General features: G+C 39.3%; 1 protein-coding gene and 1 long non-coding RNA gene across 2 annotated transcripts in view; one reads left to right on the top strand and one right to left on the bottom strand.

Moving 5' to 3' along the window:
* The window catches only part of LOC133632899 (olfactomedin-like protein 2A), an 89,006-nt gene that overhangs the window by 23,665 nt on the left and 43,551 nt on the right, over nucleotides 1–21,790 (bottom strand). The window contains exons 2-5 of the mRNA XM_062025712.1: nucleotides 10,659–10,922; nucleotides 8,984–9,091; nucleotides 8,750–8,917; nucleotides 6,063–6,306 (exon numbers count right to left, since the gene is read on the bottom strand). Coding sequence (XP_061881696.1) covers nucleotides 6,063–6,306; nucleotides 8,750–8,917; nucleotides 8,984–9,091; nucleotides 10,659–10,922 — 784 coding nt within the window. The remainder of the gene's footprint in view (nucleotides 1–6,062; nucleotides 6,307–8,749; nucleotides 8,918–8,983; nucleotides 9,092–10,658; nucleotides 10,923–21,790) is intronic.
* Nucleotides 1–21,790, top strand: part of LOC133632900 (uncharacterized) — a 44,622-nt gene that overhangs the window by 8,098 nt on the left and 14,734 nt on the right. Inside the window, exon 2 of the long non-coding RNA XR_009821726.1 lies at nucleotides 10,717–10,928. This is a non-coding gene — a long non-coding RNA (uncharacterized LOC133632900). The remainder of the gene's footprint in view (nucleotides 1–10,716; nucleotides 10,929–21,790) is intronic.

The following is a 21,790-nucleotide window of genomic DNA, read 5'->3' as shown; positions in this document are numbered from 1 at the left end:
GTATATGTATATATGTATACATATATACATATGTATATGTATACATATATACATATATGTAAATGTATGTATATATATATATACATATATACATACACAGTATGTATATATATACCTATATGTATATTTATACATATATACATATATGTAAATGTATATATATATATATATATATATATATATATATATATACATATATACATACACAGTATGCATATATATACCTATATGTATATATGTATACATATATGTATACATATATGTACAGTATACATATATTGTTAAGATGCTACACATTTTTCTACGTGAGGGAAAATTCAAAATAGCAATGTTACTGACAAAGCATGAAATGATGGCACCACCTTATGGAATGTTTACGATGAAAACTATTGTCAATACTTCAGAATATATAGATAGAGTAATATTTGTGTAAAATAAATGGTTCTGATCTACATCTTATTGTATAACTGATACTGATGAAAAAAAAATAACTACAATAACTACCCAGGCTTTTGAACTGCTATTTGAAAATAATTGCTCCTCAAGATCCAACTCCCTTCAAAGAGCCATGAATACTACATATAGCAGCTACACAACAGCTTAGCACACAATAGCACACAAGCTAGACATATGTAATAGTATTTAAACAATGTATATATGTATACATATATGTATACAAATATACATATATGTATATATAAATATACACATATACATATATAAATATATATCTGTGTGTATATATGTGTGTGTGTGTATATGTATCAAACAGAACAATATTAGAAATTAAAAACATTAACTTATTTATTAATAAAAGTCTGGATAATGTTTAATACGCTTCTTCTGTAATATGCAACTATAATTATTTGATATTAGTTTATGTTGGCATATGTGCTGTTATATTACACAGCATTATTGTTCAATGACTACCATGTATGTCTAGCTTGTGTGCTATTGTGTGCTTAGCTGTTGTGTAGCTGCTAGCCAAGCATGTTTACCTTTTAGTAAATTACCAACATAGAAGAAATTGTGTGCCTATTGGAGGATATTTAAAAATGTTAACCGTCCAACTTTACGCAAGTAAATACGCTGCAGGGTTGCTTGTATCGGACATTTAATCGGAGATGATGGAAGATGATATCTTCCGGAACTTGTTTCTTTTTGCTGACAAAGGACTGATGGCCGATATCACTATCGGATTAGGGCATTCCTACAAAATGTTTCAAAGTGAACCCTTACCTCCAAATATTGTTCCTAATGGTAGAAAACGTTTAAAACAGGGGTGTCCAAACTTTCCAGGGGCCGCATAACGAAAAGTCAATGTGTGCGGGGGTAATGTTTTTTTATTTTAGAAAAAAAAATACAATTGCTGAAAACAGATACTTATTACATATATTTAAAGACAAAACATATGGTTAGCGTTGTGTTATAGGCATACAAATCATTATTTATTACAGGGGTGTCCAAAGTGCGGCCAGGGGGCCAAAGCTCGAGTTTTGTTGGCCCACATCATACTGTTGGGGGGAAAAAAAAGAAAATGTAAGATAAAATTGCAAAAATACATTATAAAATGAGAAAATTATTACATTTAGATATTTATAACTAATAATATTACAATTTGTCACTTACTGTGCATCTATTCATAGCACTTTTTCCACATTTTGTCATGTTACATCTTTTTTCCAAAATGTAATAAATTCATGTTTGTCCTCAAATTTCTACACACAATACCCCATAATGACAATGGAAAACGTGTTTTTAAAAATGCTTGCAAATTTATTTAAAATGAAAAAAATTAAAAGAAAATCACATGTACATAAGTAAAATAAAATAAAAAATAAACTTTTTCACATTGTCATTATGGGGTATTGTGTGTAGAATTTTGAGGACTAAAATGCATTTATTCCATTTTGGAATAAGGCTGTAACGTGGAGAAAGTAAAAGCGCTGTTAATATTTTCTGGATGCACTGTATAAGAAAAAGCAGGCACAAATTTTTGATACATAATGTCTGTTTGTAGCAATGTGTTTTACAAAAATAAAAAAATATCAAAATGTCCCCCACATTCAAATTTTGTATCCAAATTTCAGCTTTTTTCCCCTCCTTTTTCTTAAATGTTTTCTGTTGTTTTTTTGTCCCGACAACATGCTGCGAGCCGCACTTTGGCCACCCCTGCTTTGAAGTGTTTAATGTATGCAAAGAGCATCTCCAGCCAGGCCTCCGAGCAAACGCTGAGCCCAGCTGCTGTGGTGAACAACAGACAACTTTGGTAACACTTGGCACCTCTGCGAGGGTCTGAAATAGCTCCTGCACCAAAGTGTGCCTCCACCCTCGGAGGGCCGCATAAAAAGATGTTTTTTTTTTCCATCCGACCGTCCTGGTCTTTGCGAGAGATTACGGACACGCAGCCAAATGCTTTAGGGATTTGCCAGGGATGGCTGAGCACTTTGAGCTTCACGTCCATGACAGCATCATGTGCGTGTGCCCTGTGCAAACGCAGCATACCTATGCACTCAACTAGACCTAAAGCGGGAGTGGAAGGAGGCAGGAAATGTTTGTGTCTGCGGAGCGGAGGGTCCCTCTTGCATTGTTGTGAGGAGGGAAGCTGAGGCATGGCAGCGCTCCATTGACACAACATTCCTTTTGCTCCATTTAGTTTGTCAATAAAAGATTTCTGAAAGTGCGGCGGCAATCAAATCCTGCACAGATTCCGCTGGTTTGGTTACCAGAAAACTGACGGCATGTTGCGCTGGATAGGTTCTTCGTTTTGTTGCTTGCGGTTGTGAATGAACAAATGCTAATGGCAGTGTGTCGCGTATTTTGTGGACTATAGAGTGCACCGGTATATAAGCCGCACCCACTAAATATATACGTTGTGAAATAAGTTATTTAAACAGAAATATTGTGTAAGTGTTTATTAACGTACCTTAATTGTTTCGAAAAACAGTGTCTGTAACACGGCAGTAAAACGGCTGATCAAACAAAACAGAAGTCATCGTCATGGACCCACTAGCTGTGGAAGTTAGCTCTCCAATCAGCTAAACCGACCCAATAACTCCACAGGACGTTTTTGTAAATTTACAAAACTAAAACAATACAAAAATAATGTCATTACTCACAATTGTGTTAGCATATTTGCTAATGCTAATGACGCTAGCTTGATTACATTACCATAGCACATACAAATATGCATGAAAACACTCCTCCAGACATCGCACATGGGACGGTTTAGTAAGTATGAATTGTTTTAGTTGTATTGTTAAACTTGCAAACGCTGCTTGGACTGATGAATGAAGAATCCATACGAGTAGAAACGCAGTGGACGGCAAGAAGATGAAACGGCACCTCTACTTCCGGTTCAAAGTGCAGTCTAAACAGAAGGGCAATAAAGCACTGCAACACCTGCAGTGAGCAAACTTGTCCAAAAGATGGCGCCATATTACAAACAATAACACAGCTATGCAGTATGTTTCTTTGTTTTTGTTTTTTTAAACAATTTACATTATAGCCGTCAGCGAAGAAAAATCTATAAATTAGCCTCACCGTTTCATGAGCGTAAGAAAAAAGTAGCGGCTTTAAGTTGGGAATTTACGGTAAGTGCAACATTTGTGTAGGTGTGGCGTAATTCCGCTTCACAACACACCTGATACTTTGCCATAGAATACAATAATAGATCCAAATTGTCGCTATATGTAGTGTAGATTTACATATTGAAATATAGTAGCTGTAGAGGCCACTAGGAGCTTAGCAGCTACTAGAGATGTGACGTTCGCGATCGAATCGAGTCTTTTGAACGGCTCCTCTAAGTGAACGATGAGAATCGATTCCCAGTTGTGAGCCATTCATTTGGGAGCCGTTTTTTATGCACATGCATATACTTCACCCAACTGGCAACAGGACTACTAACAGTTAAAATAAACTAATTTAGTGTTAATATTTGAGTGGGACCCGGGTCCCTAAGTAGTGAAAAAGTTCAAAAAGTTCAAAAAGGATAGAACCCCTATTTTCGAATAAGTAACCCGAAAAGTGAGTCCTAATACAAATAAATAAAACAGAATAATAATTTAAAAAACATGTAGATGTATATTTTTGTATTTTATTCAATATATATATATATTATATTTATACTGATATTTTTGTACTGTATTTAAAAAATAATAATTATATATATATATATATATATATATATATATATATATATATATATATATATATATATATATATATATATATATATATATATATATATATATATATATATATATATATATATATACTGTATATGTATATATATATTATATAATTTTTATACAATACAAAAATGTAGAACATACATATATTTAAAAATTGTTTTTTTTTTTATAGTGTATTTTTTTATATATATTTTTTTATTTGGATTCACTTTTTGGGTTAATTATTCTGAAATAGGAGTTTTTAACCTTTTTAACGCCAGGGCCCATCTACTGATGAAAAAAAACTAACTACAATAACTACCCAGTCTTTTGAACGGCTATTTGAAAGGAATTGCTCCTCAAGATCCAACTCCTTTCAAAGAGCCATGAATCCTATATATAGCAGCTACACAACAGCTTAGCACACAATAGCACACAAGCTAGACATATGTAATAATATTTAAACAATGTTGCAGTGTAAAACAGCACATTTGTCAATATAAACACGCATCAAATAACTATAGTTGCATATAACACACACATACAAAGTCTCCAAGGCAGAAGCGTTTTAGAACGTGTCCAGTAACAAACGCGTCTGCATCATTCAAGTTTAAGTGCAAAAATTATGGCTAAAGTGGTGAAGTTGTGTTTGTTGTGCACTTTAATTCTATTGACAGTTTATTTAAGAAACATCATATTTACTTAATGAATTATTGTGACCACTGGGTGTCGTCAAACAAACAATTACCACTCCATTTCAACTTAAAGACAGTATAAGTCCATTCCATTAAATAGGTTAGTGTTTTTCATACCTTGCTCAAACCTTTTCTAACATTTCACACTACAAAAAATACAAGTATGTATGATTACTGCCCAGCAGGCGCATGGCATTGATACGTTGATTATACATACATGTCCTTTAAAACTGACTTTGAAACAATGTTGCAAAATAGTTGTATTTGTAAATTGAGACAAGTTGGTGTCTAACGTTGGATCCACGTTGTTGGTTGGAAAATAACCAAATTTCAACGATCAAATCAACCTCAGAACCCAACATTGATTAAATGTTGTCAAAAAGCATGTTGTTTCAACGTTGTATTTGTGGTGTAAAATATTGGTTGGGTAATGAGCAAGTTTCAATGGCCAAATCAACGTCAGAACCCAACGTTGATTAAACGTTGTCAAAAAGCATGTTGTTTCAACGTTGTGTTTGAAATGCTCAACGTCAGGACCTAATTCAACAAGTTCTCAACGTTGTTTCAATGTCTTGTGCATGCATTGCTGGGTGTGGATATCATATCTGATCAATATCTGTATCGGCCAATACTCAAAGCTCTAATATCGATATTGTATTGGATGTAAAGACGAGTTGTATCACGTCATAGTTGCAATCGCACTAACCCATGCAAATAAGTGCAACCTTGCAATTTTGTCCAATCACAGCAGACCCCGGGGAGCTTGAGCTGTCCGACCAATGGTGTCCCTGCTCTGCGCTTTCACACCTTCTCTTCCATGTTTACATTGGCTGAGTGTCAGCTGGTGAATCTGCTGCATTATTGTTTAGTTTTAAGAAAATAATCACAAAAAACACGGGTAACCTCATTTCGGCATTTGCCTAACTTGGTGCTCGTGCTTTGAACGATGCCGTCGCAGTTACCATAGCAACAGAGACGCGACCCAGTTGCTCCCACGCTAAGAATACATATCTTAATTGCATGGCTGCTCGTTTATTAAGTAAAACAGAAAGTGAAAATGACTTTACTAAGATGGATTTTCACTACAGTGGATGATTGTACAAATATATGCACAGGAGTGGCAGGGAAAACTAAGCTTACAAGCACAATGTTTGTTTTTAATGCACTTGGCGGGCGTGTGAGGATAAACACTCACCTCCTCTGACCTCCTCCTTGTCCGTCTTGGCAGCCTTGTAGTAGGTGATGCCCCTCACCACACCTTGCTGCTGGCCGACCACCTTGCTTTTGGCAGTCGGGTCTGGTTTCAGCACTTTTTCCGATTTGATGACCTCCTTCTTGGGCTTGACCACTTTTTCTTTGGGTTTGGGAGGAGGCTTGGATCCTGGAGGCTTCTTGTTGGCTGCTTTTAAAGGCGCCTTGGTCCTCTCATCTTTGGTGTCCTGAACAGGAACATTTAGGTCTTGTCAGCAAACATATAAATAATAATAAATGTGTTATACTTGTATAGCGCTTTTCTACCTTCAAGGTACTCAAAGTGCTTTGACACTATTTCCATATTCACCCATTCACACACACATTCACACACTGATGGCGGGAGCTGCCATGCAAGGCCCTAACCGCGACACATCAGGAGCAAGGGTGAAGTGTCTTGCTCAAGGGCACAACGGACGTGACGAGGTTGGTAGAAGGTGGTGATCAAACCAGGAACCCTCAGGTTGCTGGCACGGCCGTCCCCACAACACAACACGACACAAAACACGCAAACTTCTCAGAAACGTGAATCGCACATCACAAACTCGAGGCATAAAGCAACCTCCAGACTGAGTGAGTCGAAACTAGGGGTGTCCAAACTTTTTCACTGAGGGCTGCGCACTGAAATAATCAAAGCATGCAGGGTTTTGATATTTTTCATTTTCAAAACCAATACAATATATTGATGATTTTAACTTGTAAGGCTCCCCTCAAGTTAAAGTCAGTCATACAAATGTTAAAAATGAGTAGTATATGAATGTATATTTATATATCCATCCATCCATCCATTTTCTACCGCTTGTCCCTGTCGGGGTCACGGGATGCTGGAGCCTATCTCAGCTATATAAATATAAATATAAATATAAGTATAAATATATATATATATATATATATATATATATATATATATATATATATATATATATATATATATATATATATATATATATATATATATATATATATACATACTTATATATGTATACATATATATGTGTACATATATATATATATATATAAATATATATACACACATATATATGTATATACATATATATGTATACATATATACATACATATATATATATATATATATATATATATATATATATATATATATATATATATATATATATATATATACATATATATATATATATATATATATATATATATATATATATATATATATATATATATATATATATATATATATATATATATATATATATATATATATATATGTATACATATATATACTGTATGTATATATGTATCTGTATATACACTATATTGCCAAAAGTATTTAGCCACCTGCCTTGACTCACATAAGAACTTGATGCCATTACATTCCTAACCCATAGGGTTCAATATGATGTCGGTCCACCTTTTGCAGCTATTACAGCTTCAACTATTCTGGGAAGGCTGTCCACAAGGTTGCAGAGTGTGTTCATAGGAATGTTCGACCATTCTTCCAAAAGCGCATTGGTGAGGTCACACACTGATGTTGGTCGAGAAGGCCTGGCTCTCAGTCTCCGTTCTAATTCATCCCAAAAGTGTTCTATCGGATTCAGGTCAGGACTCTGTGCAGGCCAGTCAAGTTCATCCACACCAGATTCTGTCATCCATGTCTTTATGGACCTTGCTTTGTGCACTGGTGCACAGTCATTTCGGAAGAGGAAGGGGCCCGCTCCAAACTGTTCCCACAAGGTTGGGAGCATGGAATTGTCCAAAATGTTTTGGTATCCTGAAGCATTCAAAGTTCCTTTCACTGGAACTAAGGGGCCAAGCCCAACTTCTGAAAAACAACCTCACACCATAATTCCTCCTCCACCAAATATCACACTCTGCACAATACAGTCTGAAATGTACCGTTCTCCTGGCAACCTCCCAATCCAGACTCATCCATCAGATTGCCAGATGGGAAAGCGTGATTCATCACTCCACTGCTCTAGAGTCCAGTGGCAACGTGTTTTACACCACTGCATCCGACGCTTTGCATTGGACTCGGTGATGTATGGCTTAGATGCAGCTGCTCGGCCTTGGAAACCCATTCCATGAAGCTCTCTGCGTACTGTACGTGGGCTAATTGGAAGGTCACATGAAGTTTGGAGCTCTGTAGCAACTGACTGTGCAGAAAGTCGGCGACCTCTTTGCACTATGCGCTTCAGCATCCGCTGACCAATTTCTGTCAGTTTACGTGGCCTACCCCTTCGTGGTCGCATTTTTCTTATAATAAATCCGACAGTTGACTTTGGAATATTTAGGAGCGAGGAAATTTCAGACTGGATTTGTTGCACAGGTGGCATCCTATGACAGTTCCACGCTGGAAATCACTGAGCTCCTGAGAGCGGCCCATTCTTTCACAAATGTTTGTAGAAACAGTCTCCATGCCTAAGTGCTTGATTGTATACACATGTGGCCGGGCCAAGTGATTAGGACACCTGATTTTCATCATTTGGATGGGTAGCCAAATATTTTTGGCAATGTAGTGTATGTGTGTCAAACCCCATTTTTCATGGCAAAGACTAACAGCCAATCAGGTGACAGTGATCAACTATCAAGTTTGGTTGTCTGGCGGTTGCTTCTTTGCATGGAGCGTGAAGAGAAAGTAACAGAAATGCTTCGAACCTGCACTGAGGAGTCTTTTTGAAGCAGCTGCAGACTGAGTCCAGAGATTTCCTTCTTGATGCTCATCATAATGTTGGAGTAGTTGTCATATCTCTTGAACTGGTTGGTAAGGGTGGCCATGCTGTCCCGGACCAATTCGTTATCCCGCGTCAGGTTTGTCTTGATGGTCTGCAAAGGTGAACACGTGATTCTACTGTTAGAATTTTAAACTACGATGTGATGATGGTCTCCTACCTCTTCCAGGGTGTTCATCTGAGACACCACCTTGTTGATGTATGAGTGGACCTTCATCAGGTCCATGCTGTAAAGGGTTCCCTCCAGGAGGTCCACCATAGATTGGAGCTGAGGTTCGGTCCCCGAAAAAGGAGAGAATTATTAATCATTGTCTATTCAAATGACATTTGATATCCGGTGAGAAAACACTAGACGGGTCTTCAGCTAGGTGGCTGAGTTCTAAAATAAATACATTCTAACTAAAGTAACAAAAGTAAGTCATAATATATAATTTTTTCCTTCAATGGGCTGTCAGTGCAAATACAAAATACAGCTTCACCACTTTAGTTATAATTTTTGCCTTTAAGAAACTTCTCTGACTTTCCAGACTTTTTGTGTTTGTTTGATATCATCATTACTGCCACAAGTGGTGGAAAAGTGTATTACAACTGAGTACGGCTGCCATTAAAGTTAAAATGCCAATGAATGTCACACACTAGGTGTGGCGAAATTATTCTCTGCATTTCACCCATCACCCTTGATCACCCTCTGGGAGGTGATGGGAGCAGTGAGCAGCAGCAGTGGCCACGCCCGGGAATATTTTTTGGTGATTTAACCCCCAATTCCAACCCTTGATGCTGAGTGTCAAGCAGGGAGGTAAAGGGTCCCATTTTTTCGTCTTTGGTATGACTCGACCGGGGTTTGAACTCACTGACTTACCGATCTCAGGGCGGACACTCTAACCACAAGGCCACTGAGCAGGTAGATTTACTTTGAGTCCTACTGTGCTGTATATTACCAGGCGATTTAGGACGTTGCACAACTCTTTTCAGCATTTGTGGGAATGTTATATTGCTCAATTATTCTACCTTATTTCAATTATTGTGCAGAAATATGGGGAAATACATATCACAGCAACATAATGTTTTTATTTCTTTCACAGAAAAGAGCAATTCGTATCATTTTTACAGTAGGATATAGAGACCACACAAATCCACTCTTCATTGGGTCAGGATTATTAAAACTAAAAACATTGAAGAATTGCATACTCTATTAGTGATGTTCAAAGCTAGAAATAAAGTTCTTCTGAAGGACTTACAAAAGTTATTTGTGTTCACGTCTGAAGATGAGAACCACAGAAGGCCGTATGATTTTAAACATCCAAGAGTGCGAACAAATTTGAAGCAAATGTGCTTGTCTGTTGCTGGTGTGAAAGCATGGAATTCTCTAGACAAAGACTTAAAAAGTTGCAAGAATATCTTTGAACTTAAAAAGAGTTACAAAAAGAGACAACTGGAATTATATCAAACTGATTTTTGATTTTGATTGGACGTGTCATTTTGAAAATGCTTAAATGAAAATTTTAAGTATTTTAGAGTTCTCTGCGTATTGTACACAAAATAATTTGTGTTAAAAAGGGGGCAGATAAATAGAAGAATAGTATTCTTCCATCTGCTCCTTTCTGATCATGGAAATGTATAAGAAACAAAAAAACAATGAAAGTGTCAACTGTATATGGCTTGTATATATGCATTTTCATGAAAGGAAAAAAAAGAAATGATGATAATGATGATGATCCTGCCTGGTGATTACAGAAGACCAAATAATCTCACTCACAGCCTCAAAATGGAAACATCAAACTTCAAATCTTCTTTTCGGAAGCTTTTACACCTTCAAGCTGCAATACGCTCCTTACCTTCAGCAACTCGGGGGCCTGTTTCTTGAGCTTCTCCATCTTCCACTCGTTCTCGCAGGGGTTGAGGGAGGACGGCGGCGCGGTGCAGGAACACTTGCAGTCGGAACCAGAGCTGACCGTTTCCACCGAGTAGAAGTCCTCCGCGCGCACGCTGCCGCTGCGCAGCCGCAGACAGGCGTCCCTGCTCAGCGGTCGCATGATGCACTTGCAGCGGCAGTCCGAGCCCTCTGATACCATCCGAACAGGCTCGGTCTCCCCAAAGATCTGCAGGTAGAAATATGACATTTTATTTTACAGATGCAGACGCCGGCAGGGATTTTTCATGATTTTTACCACAATTAATTTACAACACGCAGATTAGGATGTGCTTTGCATTTATTGTTAAGGAGTTACATCCATCTCAGGTACAGCAGCTCTATTTTCAGCAAGGATGGTCTGATACCACTTTTTTCATGTCCGATACTGATACTGTGACATTTTATATGTACTCATCCTCATCTGATAGCTTCTTTTCTCCTTTCTTCTTCCACAAAAACCCTAACTTATTGCTAGTAATTTATCATTGACAGTTTAAAGGACTTTCTGCGAAGTAGGACTTTTTAAATTAGAAAAATACCGTATTTTCCGGACTTTGGAGCGCACCGGTATATAAGCCGCACCCAGCAAATTTTAGAAGAAAACAAATGTTTTTACATATATTAACTGCACCCGACTGTAAACCGCATATATATACGTTGTCAAATGAGTTATTAACACAGAAATTATTTTATACATATTTATTTACATACCTTAATTGTTTCCAAACGGTGTCTGTAACACGGCAGTAAAACGGCTGATCAAATAAAACAGAAGTCATCGTCATGGACCCACTTAGCTGCGGAAGCTAGCTCTCCAATCAGCTAAACAGACCCAATAACTCAATGGTGACATTTTGGTGAATTTACTGAGGAATTTGTGAAACTGAAACAATACAAAAAAAAATGCCATTGTAAGTTAATAATACTAACACAAACACTTGTCAAAGTGTTAGCATATTAGCTGATTCCAACGACCCTAGCTTGAAAACATTACGATAGCACATACAAATATGCATGAAAACACTCCTACAGACATCACACATGGGACAGTTTAGTAAGAATTGTTTTTTAGATATATTGTAAAACTTACAAACGTTGCTTGGAGTGATAAAATGCTATGGACGACTAAAAAACGGACTTGTACTTCCGGTTCAAAATACTATACGGAAGGAAATACTGTAGACCAGTGGTCCCCAACCTTTTTGTAGCTGCGGACCGGTCAACGATTGAAACTTTGTCCCACGGACTGGTGGGGGAGGGGGGGGGGGGTTATTAAAAAAAACTCAAATAGTGAAAGGTAAGTGTTGTTTTTTTTAAAAGTAAGCAGCAAGTACAGTACAGTTAGTAGAACAACTGTGTTTTCATTACTGTGTACTGTACTATATATATATAAACAGTATATATGTATATATATATATATTGAAAGATATATATATATCTTCATATATCCATATTTTGTGTTACTTATTAATTTTCATAGTCATATTACATATAGCTAATGTTCCATATTGTACTCTTTGCTTTTCTTTTCATCCCATGACAAAGTGCTCGCACTTGGGCCGGCCTTGAAGTAGAAGGCAGAGAGGAGGAATTCCTCCTTCCTGTGCTTCCCAGGCCGACTCAAGATAAGAGACAATGAGCATGTGTTTGAGGTGAGACAAGTGAGGGCGGGGGGAGATACTGAAGAGGAGAGGGCTTTCCGGGAAGTTTTCAGATCAACTTGGGCTACGCATTTGGATGTGTTGTTCGAGGCTGTTCTCTATTCTCAAATATTTGACAATAAAATTAGAAAATACCTATTCTGTGATTGGTGTATATTGGAGATCAGTTTATGTGTCATCTAAGTAACTTGGGACTGACCAGCGTTTTACATCCCACTTGGAGGAACATCTGGTCAAACGCAACAATTTGGGGGCTTCGTCCGAGATGACACGCTGACAATTGGACCTTCTCTTGCAATCTTCTGGACAGACTCACATGGCCAAAACATAATTCAAGGTAAGCAGAACCTTTCTTTTTAGATAAAATCTGCATTAGGAGTCTGCCCAGAAGTCTGTAAGTTAAACACTGCTTTGTACCCCAGACACAGAATGGTGATTTTGATAGATTGATTGCATTTTTGCCGAGCCTGCCATTGCATTAAAATTGTAAATAAGTGGTCAACTCACGTCATTGTGTCTCGATTACCGTGACGGGCAGTTTCATTGACGAGTGAACTAATAGTTGGGTGTGGCTCACCCTGGGTAGTTGGTCGCCGCCTAAAAGAGTAACGGGTTGGATGCCCATCATATGGTACAGTAAATACTCCCCGGTTGTGAGATCCCTGTTGACATTTTTATGTGCACACAAATTAAGGATGGGTCGGAGGCCATTTGTAAAATACAATAAATACTCCCTGGTTGCGAGTTCCCTACGGCATTAACGTGTGCGTTAAAATTAAGAAACGTACGGGAGGAGGCCCTTCTGTACCATATGATAAATTCCACGGCTGGAGGCCATTTGTAATAAATACAATAAAGATTCCCCGGTTGTGAGGTCCCGGCGACACTTTAGTGTGCGCTAAAATTAAGGAAAAATAGACACAATGGCCAAGGAGTGTGACAGAAAAGAATGTGATGACGGCTGGGGAAAATGTGATGAATCATTACTGTTTAATAATCCATTGAATGCACTGTTGTCGACAATGGAATTAGCAGGTAAAGTTTAAAAAGAAAAAAAAAAAAAAAGAAAAAAAAAAAAAAGAAAAGAGAACGTTCCTTGAAAGGGTTAAGAGGGAGTTTACAATACTCGAAAAGTTGTGAACTCAAACGTCTGGTAAAATAAAAAATAAAATAAAAAAGTAACTGGAAGTTTTATGGTAAAGTGAAACGCAGAGAGAGTGCTTACGTGTGCGTGTGTGTGTGTGTGTAGGGCTGTAGGCACTTGCTTGTGTGTGCGTGAGTGCTTACACGTGCATGTGTGTGTGTGCGCGCGCTGGTGAAAATGGTCAAGAGAAAAAAAGAGCAGGGTTGGTGCTCGAGAATTTAAGAGTTTAGCGTATGATAAAAGTAAACGGGGATTACGTGGAAAAACGAAATGCAGCAAAAGAACCGATGATTAATGAGACAAATAGGACAGACTAGACTGATTGGTGTTTTGCCTGCCGCGCATGCGCAAGACAATTCAAACGACCCGCCCAGACTCTGACTAGGCCACCGCCCCCTACTCCAGTGAGAAGGAGAGAGAGAGAAAAAGAGAGCAGGTGAAGGAAGATTGAGGGAGAAGAGGATGGTTTGAGAAAATATGGGAAAAGGATGTTTATAACCTTACGTTATGTGAATGGTTTCTAGGAGAACAGAAAATAGAAACATTGTGTGAAGTGTAAGGAAGAGATGGATACAGGATGTTGTTTGTAAAGGAAAACGAAAGTGAAGAAAAGATGAGAAAGTGACAAATGAAGGTATTCGTAAATGGTATGCTGTTGATTGTGGTTAGCTGCAAGTTTGTTTATTTGTTTGTTTGTTTAGTTGTTTGAGTGAAATGGGAAGAAATCAATAGGAGACTTTAGAAGCATTTTGTATCGTTGTGTTTCCACACAAGATGGCAAAAATACAGAACAACAAGTAGGATTAATGGCTGAATCTTCGACCTCACCGATAACACCATACGTTACAAACATAGCTACTGCTATGCGCAGTCTCTTTCCTCAAGATGAGGATGATAAGGCTAATGACAGAGCAGCAAGGAAGCAACTCCTTAATTTACAGATCGCTGAATATAAAAGGTTAAAAGAACCAAAAGGTCAAAGATCAGCTAGGATATATTCAGCAGTGGGTGACCTTGCTTTTGAGTTCCAACAGGTGGAGGAAAGAATCCTCAACAGACGTGCGACCAGACGGTTGGACTCGGGTGGTGGACAACACGATGCTTCAAAGCCAGTCCGGGGTGGAAACTGTTTCGGCTGTGACCAGCCTGGTCACTGGAGTCGTGAACATTTTCGAACGGGAAAGGTTCCGTAGTGCCAACAAACGAACACAAAAGCGTGGCAAAGGACGCCCACCGCAGGAGCCCCAGCAGGAGATACAGACTGGCACCCTGCTGGACATGAGTGTCAACGACAATGTTATCAGTTCGTGATTGACACTGGCGCCACCCATTCGATTCTGAATGCAGAGGTACCAAAGAAACTGTGTGCTTCCTCTTTAAAGGTCGAAGGCTTCGCTGGGGTCACAAGGTTACCTGTCACCAAACCACTTCCGGTTCAGATTGCTGGACCTCCTTTACAGACTGTACCCTGACATTCAAATCGCACAGAAGGAACATTCCTGGTGTTACCTGACGGCTCAACCACCAAGCTGCGACACCACTACCAAGGCTCCTACCACAGCCTGAAACAACAGGAATGGCTGACATCCAACTGCTCTAACAGTGAAAACCCTGACTGGCTGAGATGCTTCCGTGTGTTCTGCCACCCGACTCGCCATATGTTATGATCACCAGTTAGACACTCATACCAGGAGACCTTTGACTCCTTTGTATATTTATATATGTTGGAACTCAAGGTGTGGTTGCTCATGTTGACCTATCTTTGCAACAGCTAGCATGGTATAAGATGGACACAATTGTGTCCCACATTGTTCACTTGCTGTCTGTCTGGCCTACAAAACCAAAGAACTTAGGTGCAATGATAAGACACGGCGTAGCTGCCAAACATTACACCGACACCCAAATACCACATTTTCAATTGTTTAGGTTTAGCACATAGTTGTGTTAAACACATAACTATGGGCTGCACTTTAGACACCTGTAGGCTACGAGGAGCTAGCAGCTGCACAACAGCTGAGCTAAAACGACACATTACACATTTAAGCATATCAAATAATTATAGTTGCTCATTACATACACAAAGTTGCCATGGCAGAAGTCTGATAGAAAGTATTCAGTAACAAACGTGTCTGCATCATTCAACTTTCTACAACATGAGCTTGACTTAATGAATTATTGGGGCCACCAGGTGTGGTAAAATTTCAAAATACTATTGATAAAGCATCCGCCATACGGGTAGTAGTTTTCTAGTATTTGTGACAATATAAAATATAAGCATATTTAGTGGAGTTTGAGTTATTTGTGATATTGCTAAGGGGTCCCCTACCCTAACAACACCCCCCAGTGGACCACAGAGGCTAAAGAGACTATCTATCATTGACCTCAAACATGACTTGTCCTCCGCTACTTGGCTATTAGTTGACCTTTTTCTTAGATGTTTCTGAAAGTGATAGTATGACTAACACAGTCCTTTTTCAGAAACAGAAGGGGGTGAGTGAGGGTGGATACAGACTCCTTGGAACAAAATCGACAATCATCCGACTCTGACACATTCCATAGTTTTAACATTTTTCCCGTGGGTAAGAAGTTATAACTAATTTTAATTTGAAAATAACGATTTTACACATCGATAGTACTTTAGTAAATCAAATTTAGAATATGGAGGAGGTGAGGGTGAACCAGGTATAGTCTTTGATTTCACTGATATGATCAATACGGTACAAGGGAAAAGGTACATACTGACTTGTGTTGACAATTACAGTGGTTGGCCGGAAGCAACAACAGCCTCAAAAGAGGATGCAACCTTGTGAATGACCTAGTACCCCGACATGGTTTCCCCAAAAAGATTAGGTCAGACAACGGCACCCATTTCAAAAATACTCACCTAGCCTTGGTCGAAAAGGCTCTCGGACTAGAACACAGGTTTGGTTCGGTGTACCATCCTGAGTCCCAAGGTAAGGTTGAAAGGATGGACCAGAATATTAAAAACTAATTGGCTAAAATCTGTGCACAGACCAAATTTAATTGGATTGACATGTTGCAATTAGCGTTAATGATCATTCGAAGGTCCGTGAATAAAACTGTTTTACCGCCCTTTGAGTTTTTCATCCTATGAGCTGCATACAGGTCAGCCATTCACAGGACCAGCAGCCGCCATGGAAGGAGGACTCAGCGTAAAACCAAAATGGTATTTTACACAAAAAATGCAGAATTTGTGTGCCAGTTCTTCTGTACAGATACGAGGATGACAGCCCGCCACTCCAGATTCCCTTCCGGCCGCTGAGAGGGTCAAGATCTAGGTCATCAAACGCAAATGGACGGAGCCCAGGTGGTCCCTTCAAGGTCGTGGAACGGACGTCTCACGCCCTTCGACTAGCTGGTAAAGGGGACACCTGGTACCACCTCTCCCTCTACACTCCTGCTGAAGAACCTGACAGATTACCAGCGGATGTCATTGCTGACATCGCCACTACATCTGCCCCACTCGACCCCCCAGCAGCGCCTTTTGAGCCTGAGGCAGCTGAAGAAGAACGGGAGCAGAAAACGACTCATTTTTAGTGTGTGTGTTAACGAAGTAACACACATAAGGGGTGACCGTGCTAGTAACCTCTCCCCCTCTAGGTCATAGAAGAGCGAGGCTTTAATTACACACACATAATCCTACAGCCCAGAAGACGACGCTGAGAGAGAGATTTTCTACCTATATTACTCTTTTTAACTTCTATATTGTATATCCTAATTTGAGACCAGCCTTTATACTCGAAGTTATCCAATTTCTCTTGCTTGTTTTCAGCATAACTATCTGTGTCGTTATATTAAGTGAAAAGTTTGATGTTTATCCCCGTTTCGTTACCTGAATTACTCTGATTTTGATAGACGAAAAACAGGATGTTACGCCCAGAAGTATTTCCTGACGGATTGGTGTTTAGGCTTGTTCTACTGTTCTTGTGCCTCAGTCCTTCCTTCCCGACGACAGTGACTGACAAGTGTCTTAGAACAAACAGCGGACTTTAAATAGACTGGGTAAAAGGGGATAGCAAGACTTATTTTTTGACCTGTGCAGTGTGATTAATTACGGGGGACACAATAGCTATTACCGTGGTAATAACTTCTATATTTGTGACGACTCAACCCTGAACCATTGGTGTCGGATGCAGACAACATACGCTGGTAAGTGGTGCCCATCGTCCCTTTTATGTTGTTTTGGGGGTTGACCTGACTGATACAGACTCTAAAGGAATTATTAAAATTAATGTCCTTGAGAGGGCGTTAACTACCTCTACACCCTCTGTAGCACCTAAAGTACCACCCCACCTTGGTGGTGTTTCAAAGGCTCTCACATCTGTGCGTGCTAATGACATCACCACCGAAGGCCTGGTAACTTTGACCTTAGGAGCGGGTACAGGTAAACCTGTGGCTCAGGTGGATGCCAAAACCTGGGTGACTGTGTTGCTTGTTCCGCTGGACGTCCCTTTTCCCACACTTACCCCGCCCCTTTTAAGTTGACTGACATAAATGGCTCAAACTGTCTTATTTCCTTGTTCTCTGAACCCACGCCACCAGGGTGCGATTTGTTGGCTAGTGTGTACCCTCCTGTTGACAATTCCACCCGACTTCTTCCATTTGTGGCCCAAAAGCTGAATTACACGTGTTTTCAATTCAAAGGACCCTCTTCGTCCCCCAACAAATTGGGTGACATTAACCCTTCCTGGTGCACCACACTGATAGATGGCTCAAGGATAGGCCCTTGGGCACGAGCTGACTTATTCTGGTATTGTGGGGAGCACAGATTGTACATTAGAATCCCAACGTTATCCGTAGGGCTTTGTGCTATGGTTAGACTGGTGACCCCACTCACCCTAGTGGGTACCAAATTAACTCCCCTTGTAACTCCTGTCTCAGCGGCCTCTCTAACTTCTCGCCGACGCCGCCATGTTTTATCTCGGAGGAGTGTTAAAGGGCTCCTTTGATCTGATGAGAAACCCGGATGGTGTTTACTTTGATGCAATTGGACAACCAAGAGGGGTCCCCTCACAACACAAATTGTGGTGTGAATCCTGTGCAGGTTTCGAGAACCTTCCTATCATTGGTGCTATTTTCCCTGTGACTGCTACTAAAAATGTAGAACGCATTAACTATGTTTTTTATAATCTGTGAAGACTGACCAACCTGACTCGTGACGCCGTTGAGGGACTTGCTGAACAACTTGCCCCGACCTCCCTCATGGCCATCCAGAACCGCATAGCCCTTGACCGCATCCTAGCCAAGGAAGAAGGAGTGTGTGTGCAATGTTTGGTGACCAATGCTGTACCTTCATTCCTAACAATACTGCCCCCGATGGCTCGGTCCAGAGCGCCTTAGAAGGCCTCAGAGCCTAAGAACTTACTGAAGTTTCCGGTGTCTCTGACCCCTTTAAAGATTGGCTTCCTAACACCTTTGGCAGGTGGTCTGACCTAATTAAGTCGGCCCTGGTCTCCATTGGAGTTTTCTTGGCCGTCATAACCTCATGCGGATGCTTTATTGCCCCTTGTGCTAGGTCTCTATGCACCCGCATCATTGTTAGAGCTGTCAAAGGTCAACCCCACCCTGGTTCTGGGCTTGCTATGTCACTGAAGGGGGTCAAGCATAGTGGTGACTTTCAGGGACTGTTAGTTTCCTTCCCTGACAATGACGACATTAACGTTGACTCCCTCCTTCTCTCTCCCATGTAACTATGGTTTGATTGTTTATCGATAGCTTGCTCGAAAACCAAAACAGCACCTACTTTAATGTAAGGCGTGCTTTAGAGGTGTTGCTCTCGTAGGAGAGATCTTTTGGATAAGATCTGAAGGGGGAATTGAAAGATATATATATATCTTCATATATCCATATTTTGTGTTACTTATTAATTTTCATAGTCATATTACATATAGCTAATGTTCCATATTGTACTCTTTGCTTTTCTTTTCATCCCATGACAAAGTGCTCGCACTTGGGCCGGCCTTGAAGTAGAAGGCAGAGAGGAGGAATTCCTCCTTCCTGTGCTTCCCAGGCCGACTCAAGATAAGAGACAATGAGCATGTGTTTGAGGTGAGACAAGTGAGGGCGGGGGGAGATACTGAAGAGGAGAGGGCTTTCCGGGAAGTTTTCAGATCAACTTGGGCTACGCATTTGGATGTGTTGTTCGAGGCTGTTCTCTATTCTCAAATATTTGACAATAAAATTAGAAAATACCTATTCTGTGATTGGTGTATATTGGAGATCAGTTTATGTGTCATCTAAGTAACTTGGGACTGACCAGCGTTTTACATCCCACTTGGAGGAACATCTGGTCAAACGCAACAATATATATATATATATATATATATATATATATATATATATATATGAGAAATACATGAATTTCAGTGAATTCTAGCTATAAATACACTCATTCCCCTTAACCTCGCCCCCCCCCCCCCCCCCCCCCCCCCCAATCTCCCGAATTCGGAGGTCTGAAGGTTGGCAAGTATGCTTTAGACACCCCTGAAATACTTAATAGTAGTGTCACCACACAGCTGACACTAACTTTTGTCTTTAAAATTATGTAATATGTACATTTGCAGTATTTTTTTAAATTTTCTATTTTTTAATAAAAACATTTTCAAAATGGCCCCCGCATACTTTGACTTTTCGTTATCGGTCCTTGGTGGAAAAAGTTTGGACACCCCTGTTCTAAATGGATTATTTCGCAATTCAGCTCATCATTAGATTTAGTTATTTAATTATTTCATGAACATGTGTGTCAGCGCTTCGTGAATGTATTTTATCAGTCAAAGTCAGCTATTAAAGTCAGTGGGCGGGGCTTACAGGAATCTAGTCCAATAATTGCTTTGGAACTTTGGAAGTCTTTGCAAACATGGCGGCCAAAGAGGATAAACCTGACTTTTTGGTAGATATTTTATACTTTGTGGAGGATGTGGAAGCAAGACCTGTTAACTCAGAGCACATCAAGGTTAAAGTAGAGGAATTTAGTCAAGTTGTCTGGGTTATTTACGCACTTTCACACCAAAATATCAGCCAGTACTCCGCCGCTTCTATGGCCAAAGTCCCACAGACAAGTGAAACCAATCAGGTGTCACATTCACATTCATTATACAAACATACTGTATACACATACTGTACATATACATTCACTGTAAAAACATACATATACACATACTGTACATATACATTCACTGTACAAACACACACATACATATACTGTACATATACATTCACTGTACAAACACACATTTACACATACTGTACATATACATTCACTGTTCAAACACACATACTGTATACACATACTGTACATATACATTCGCTGTACACACATATACACATACTGTACATATACATTCACTGTACAAGCACACATACACATACTGTACATATACAGGTACATATGCACACATACACTCATGCACATAATCACGTTTCATCAAACATATATTAACGTTGTTGCCCTAGGGTAAACTGGGTATAACACATGGCACACTGACAAAGCTTAACCTATTGTTACTATAACAATCTACAAGGTTAAGGTTGCTTCTCTTTCTTCCCCTCCATTTTTCTGCATTCTTTCGTATCTCAAGTTATCATTACGTATATGTATTGTTGCATTTGAACAATTGTATTGTTGATAATAAAGGTAAAGTACTGGTATTGTTTATTATCAATAGCACTATTTCTATTGGTATTCATATTGCTCCATTTTTAGTGTAATAATGCTCATTGTCATTTCTGTATTTTTTTTATTTTTTTTTTAAAATTTTCGCTAACTGCTTATTTGCTATTACTTTTACCATCATATTTGTACATGTCGTATTTGCTGATGTTGCTCTGTTGTTGTTGTTGTTGTTGTTGTGTTTGCTGTTGTTGTTTTTGTCTCTCTGTCTAATCCCCCTCTTGTCCCCACAATTCCCCCCTCTGTCTTCCTTTTTCTCTCTTTCTATCCCCTCCTGCTCCGGCCCGGCTGCACCAAATGATAATATAAATACATTTAATAAAGTCAAAATACAAGTAAGGCAACAAGAGAAGTATCCTACACTTCTCTTTTGTAAAGTAAATCTGAACAGCCGATATGGGCATCTACATCTGCTATATGATTTGCCCGAGAAGCTGGGCAGGACATTAAAAAAAAAAAAAAAAAAAAAAAAAGGTGTGAGTAGCCGCCCACTGCCTCTGATGGCTGAGTTTGACGGACACAATGAATAAATGAAGCACATTTTCATGAAATTATTAAAT

Source organism: Entelurus aequoreus, linkage group LG17 (genome assembly GCF_033978785.1).
Source record: "Entelurus aequoreus isolate RoL-2023_Sb linkage group LG17, RoL_Eaeq_v1.1, whole genome shotgun sequence".
Lineage (NCBI taxonomy): Eukaryota > Metazoa > Chordata > Actinopteri > Syngnathiformes > Syngnathidae > Entelurus > Entelurus aequoreus.
The sequence above is the reverse complement of the archived record's forward strand: the minus strand, read 5'-3'. Positions and strand labels throughout refer to the sequence as shown.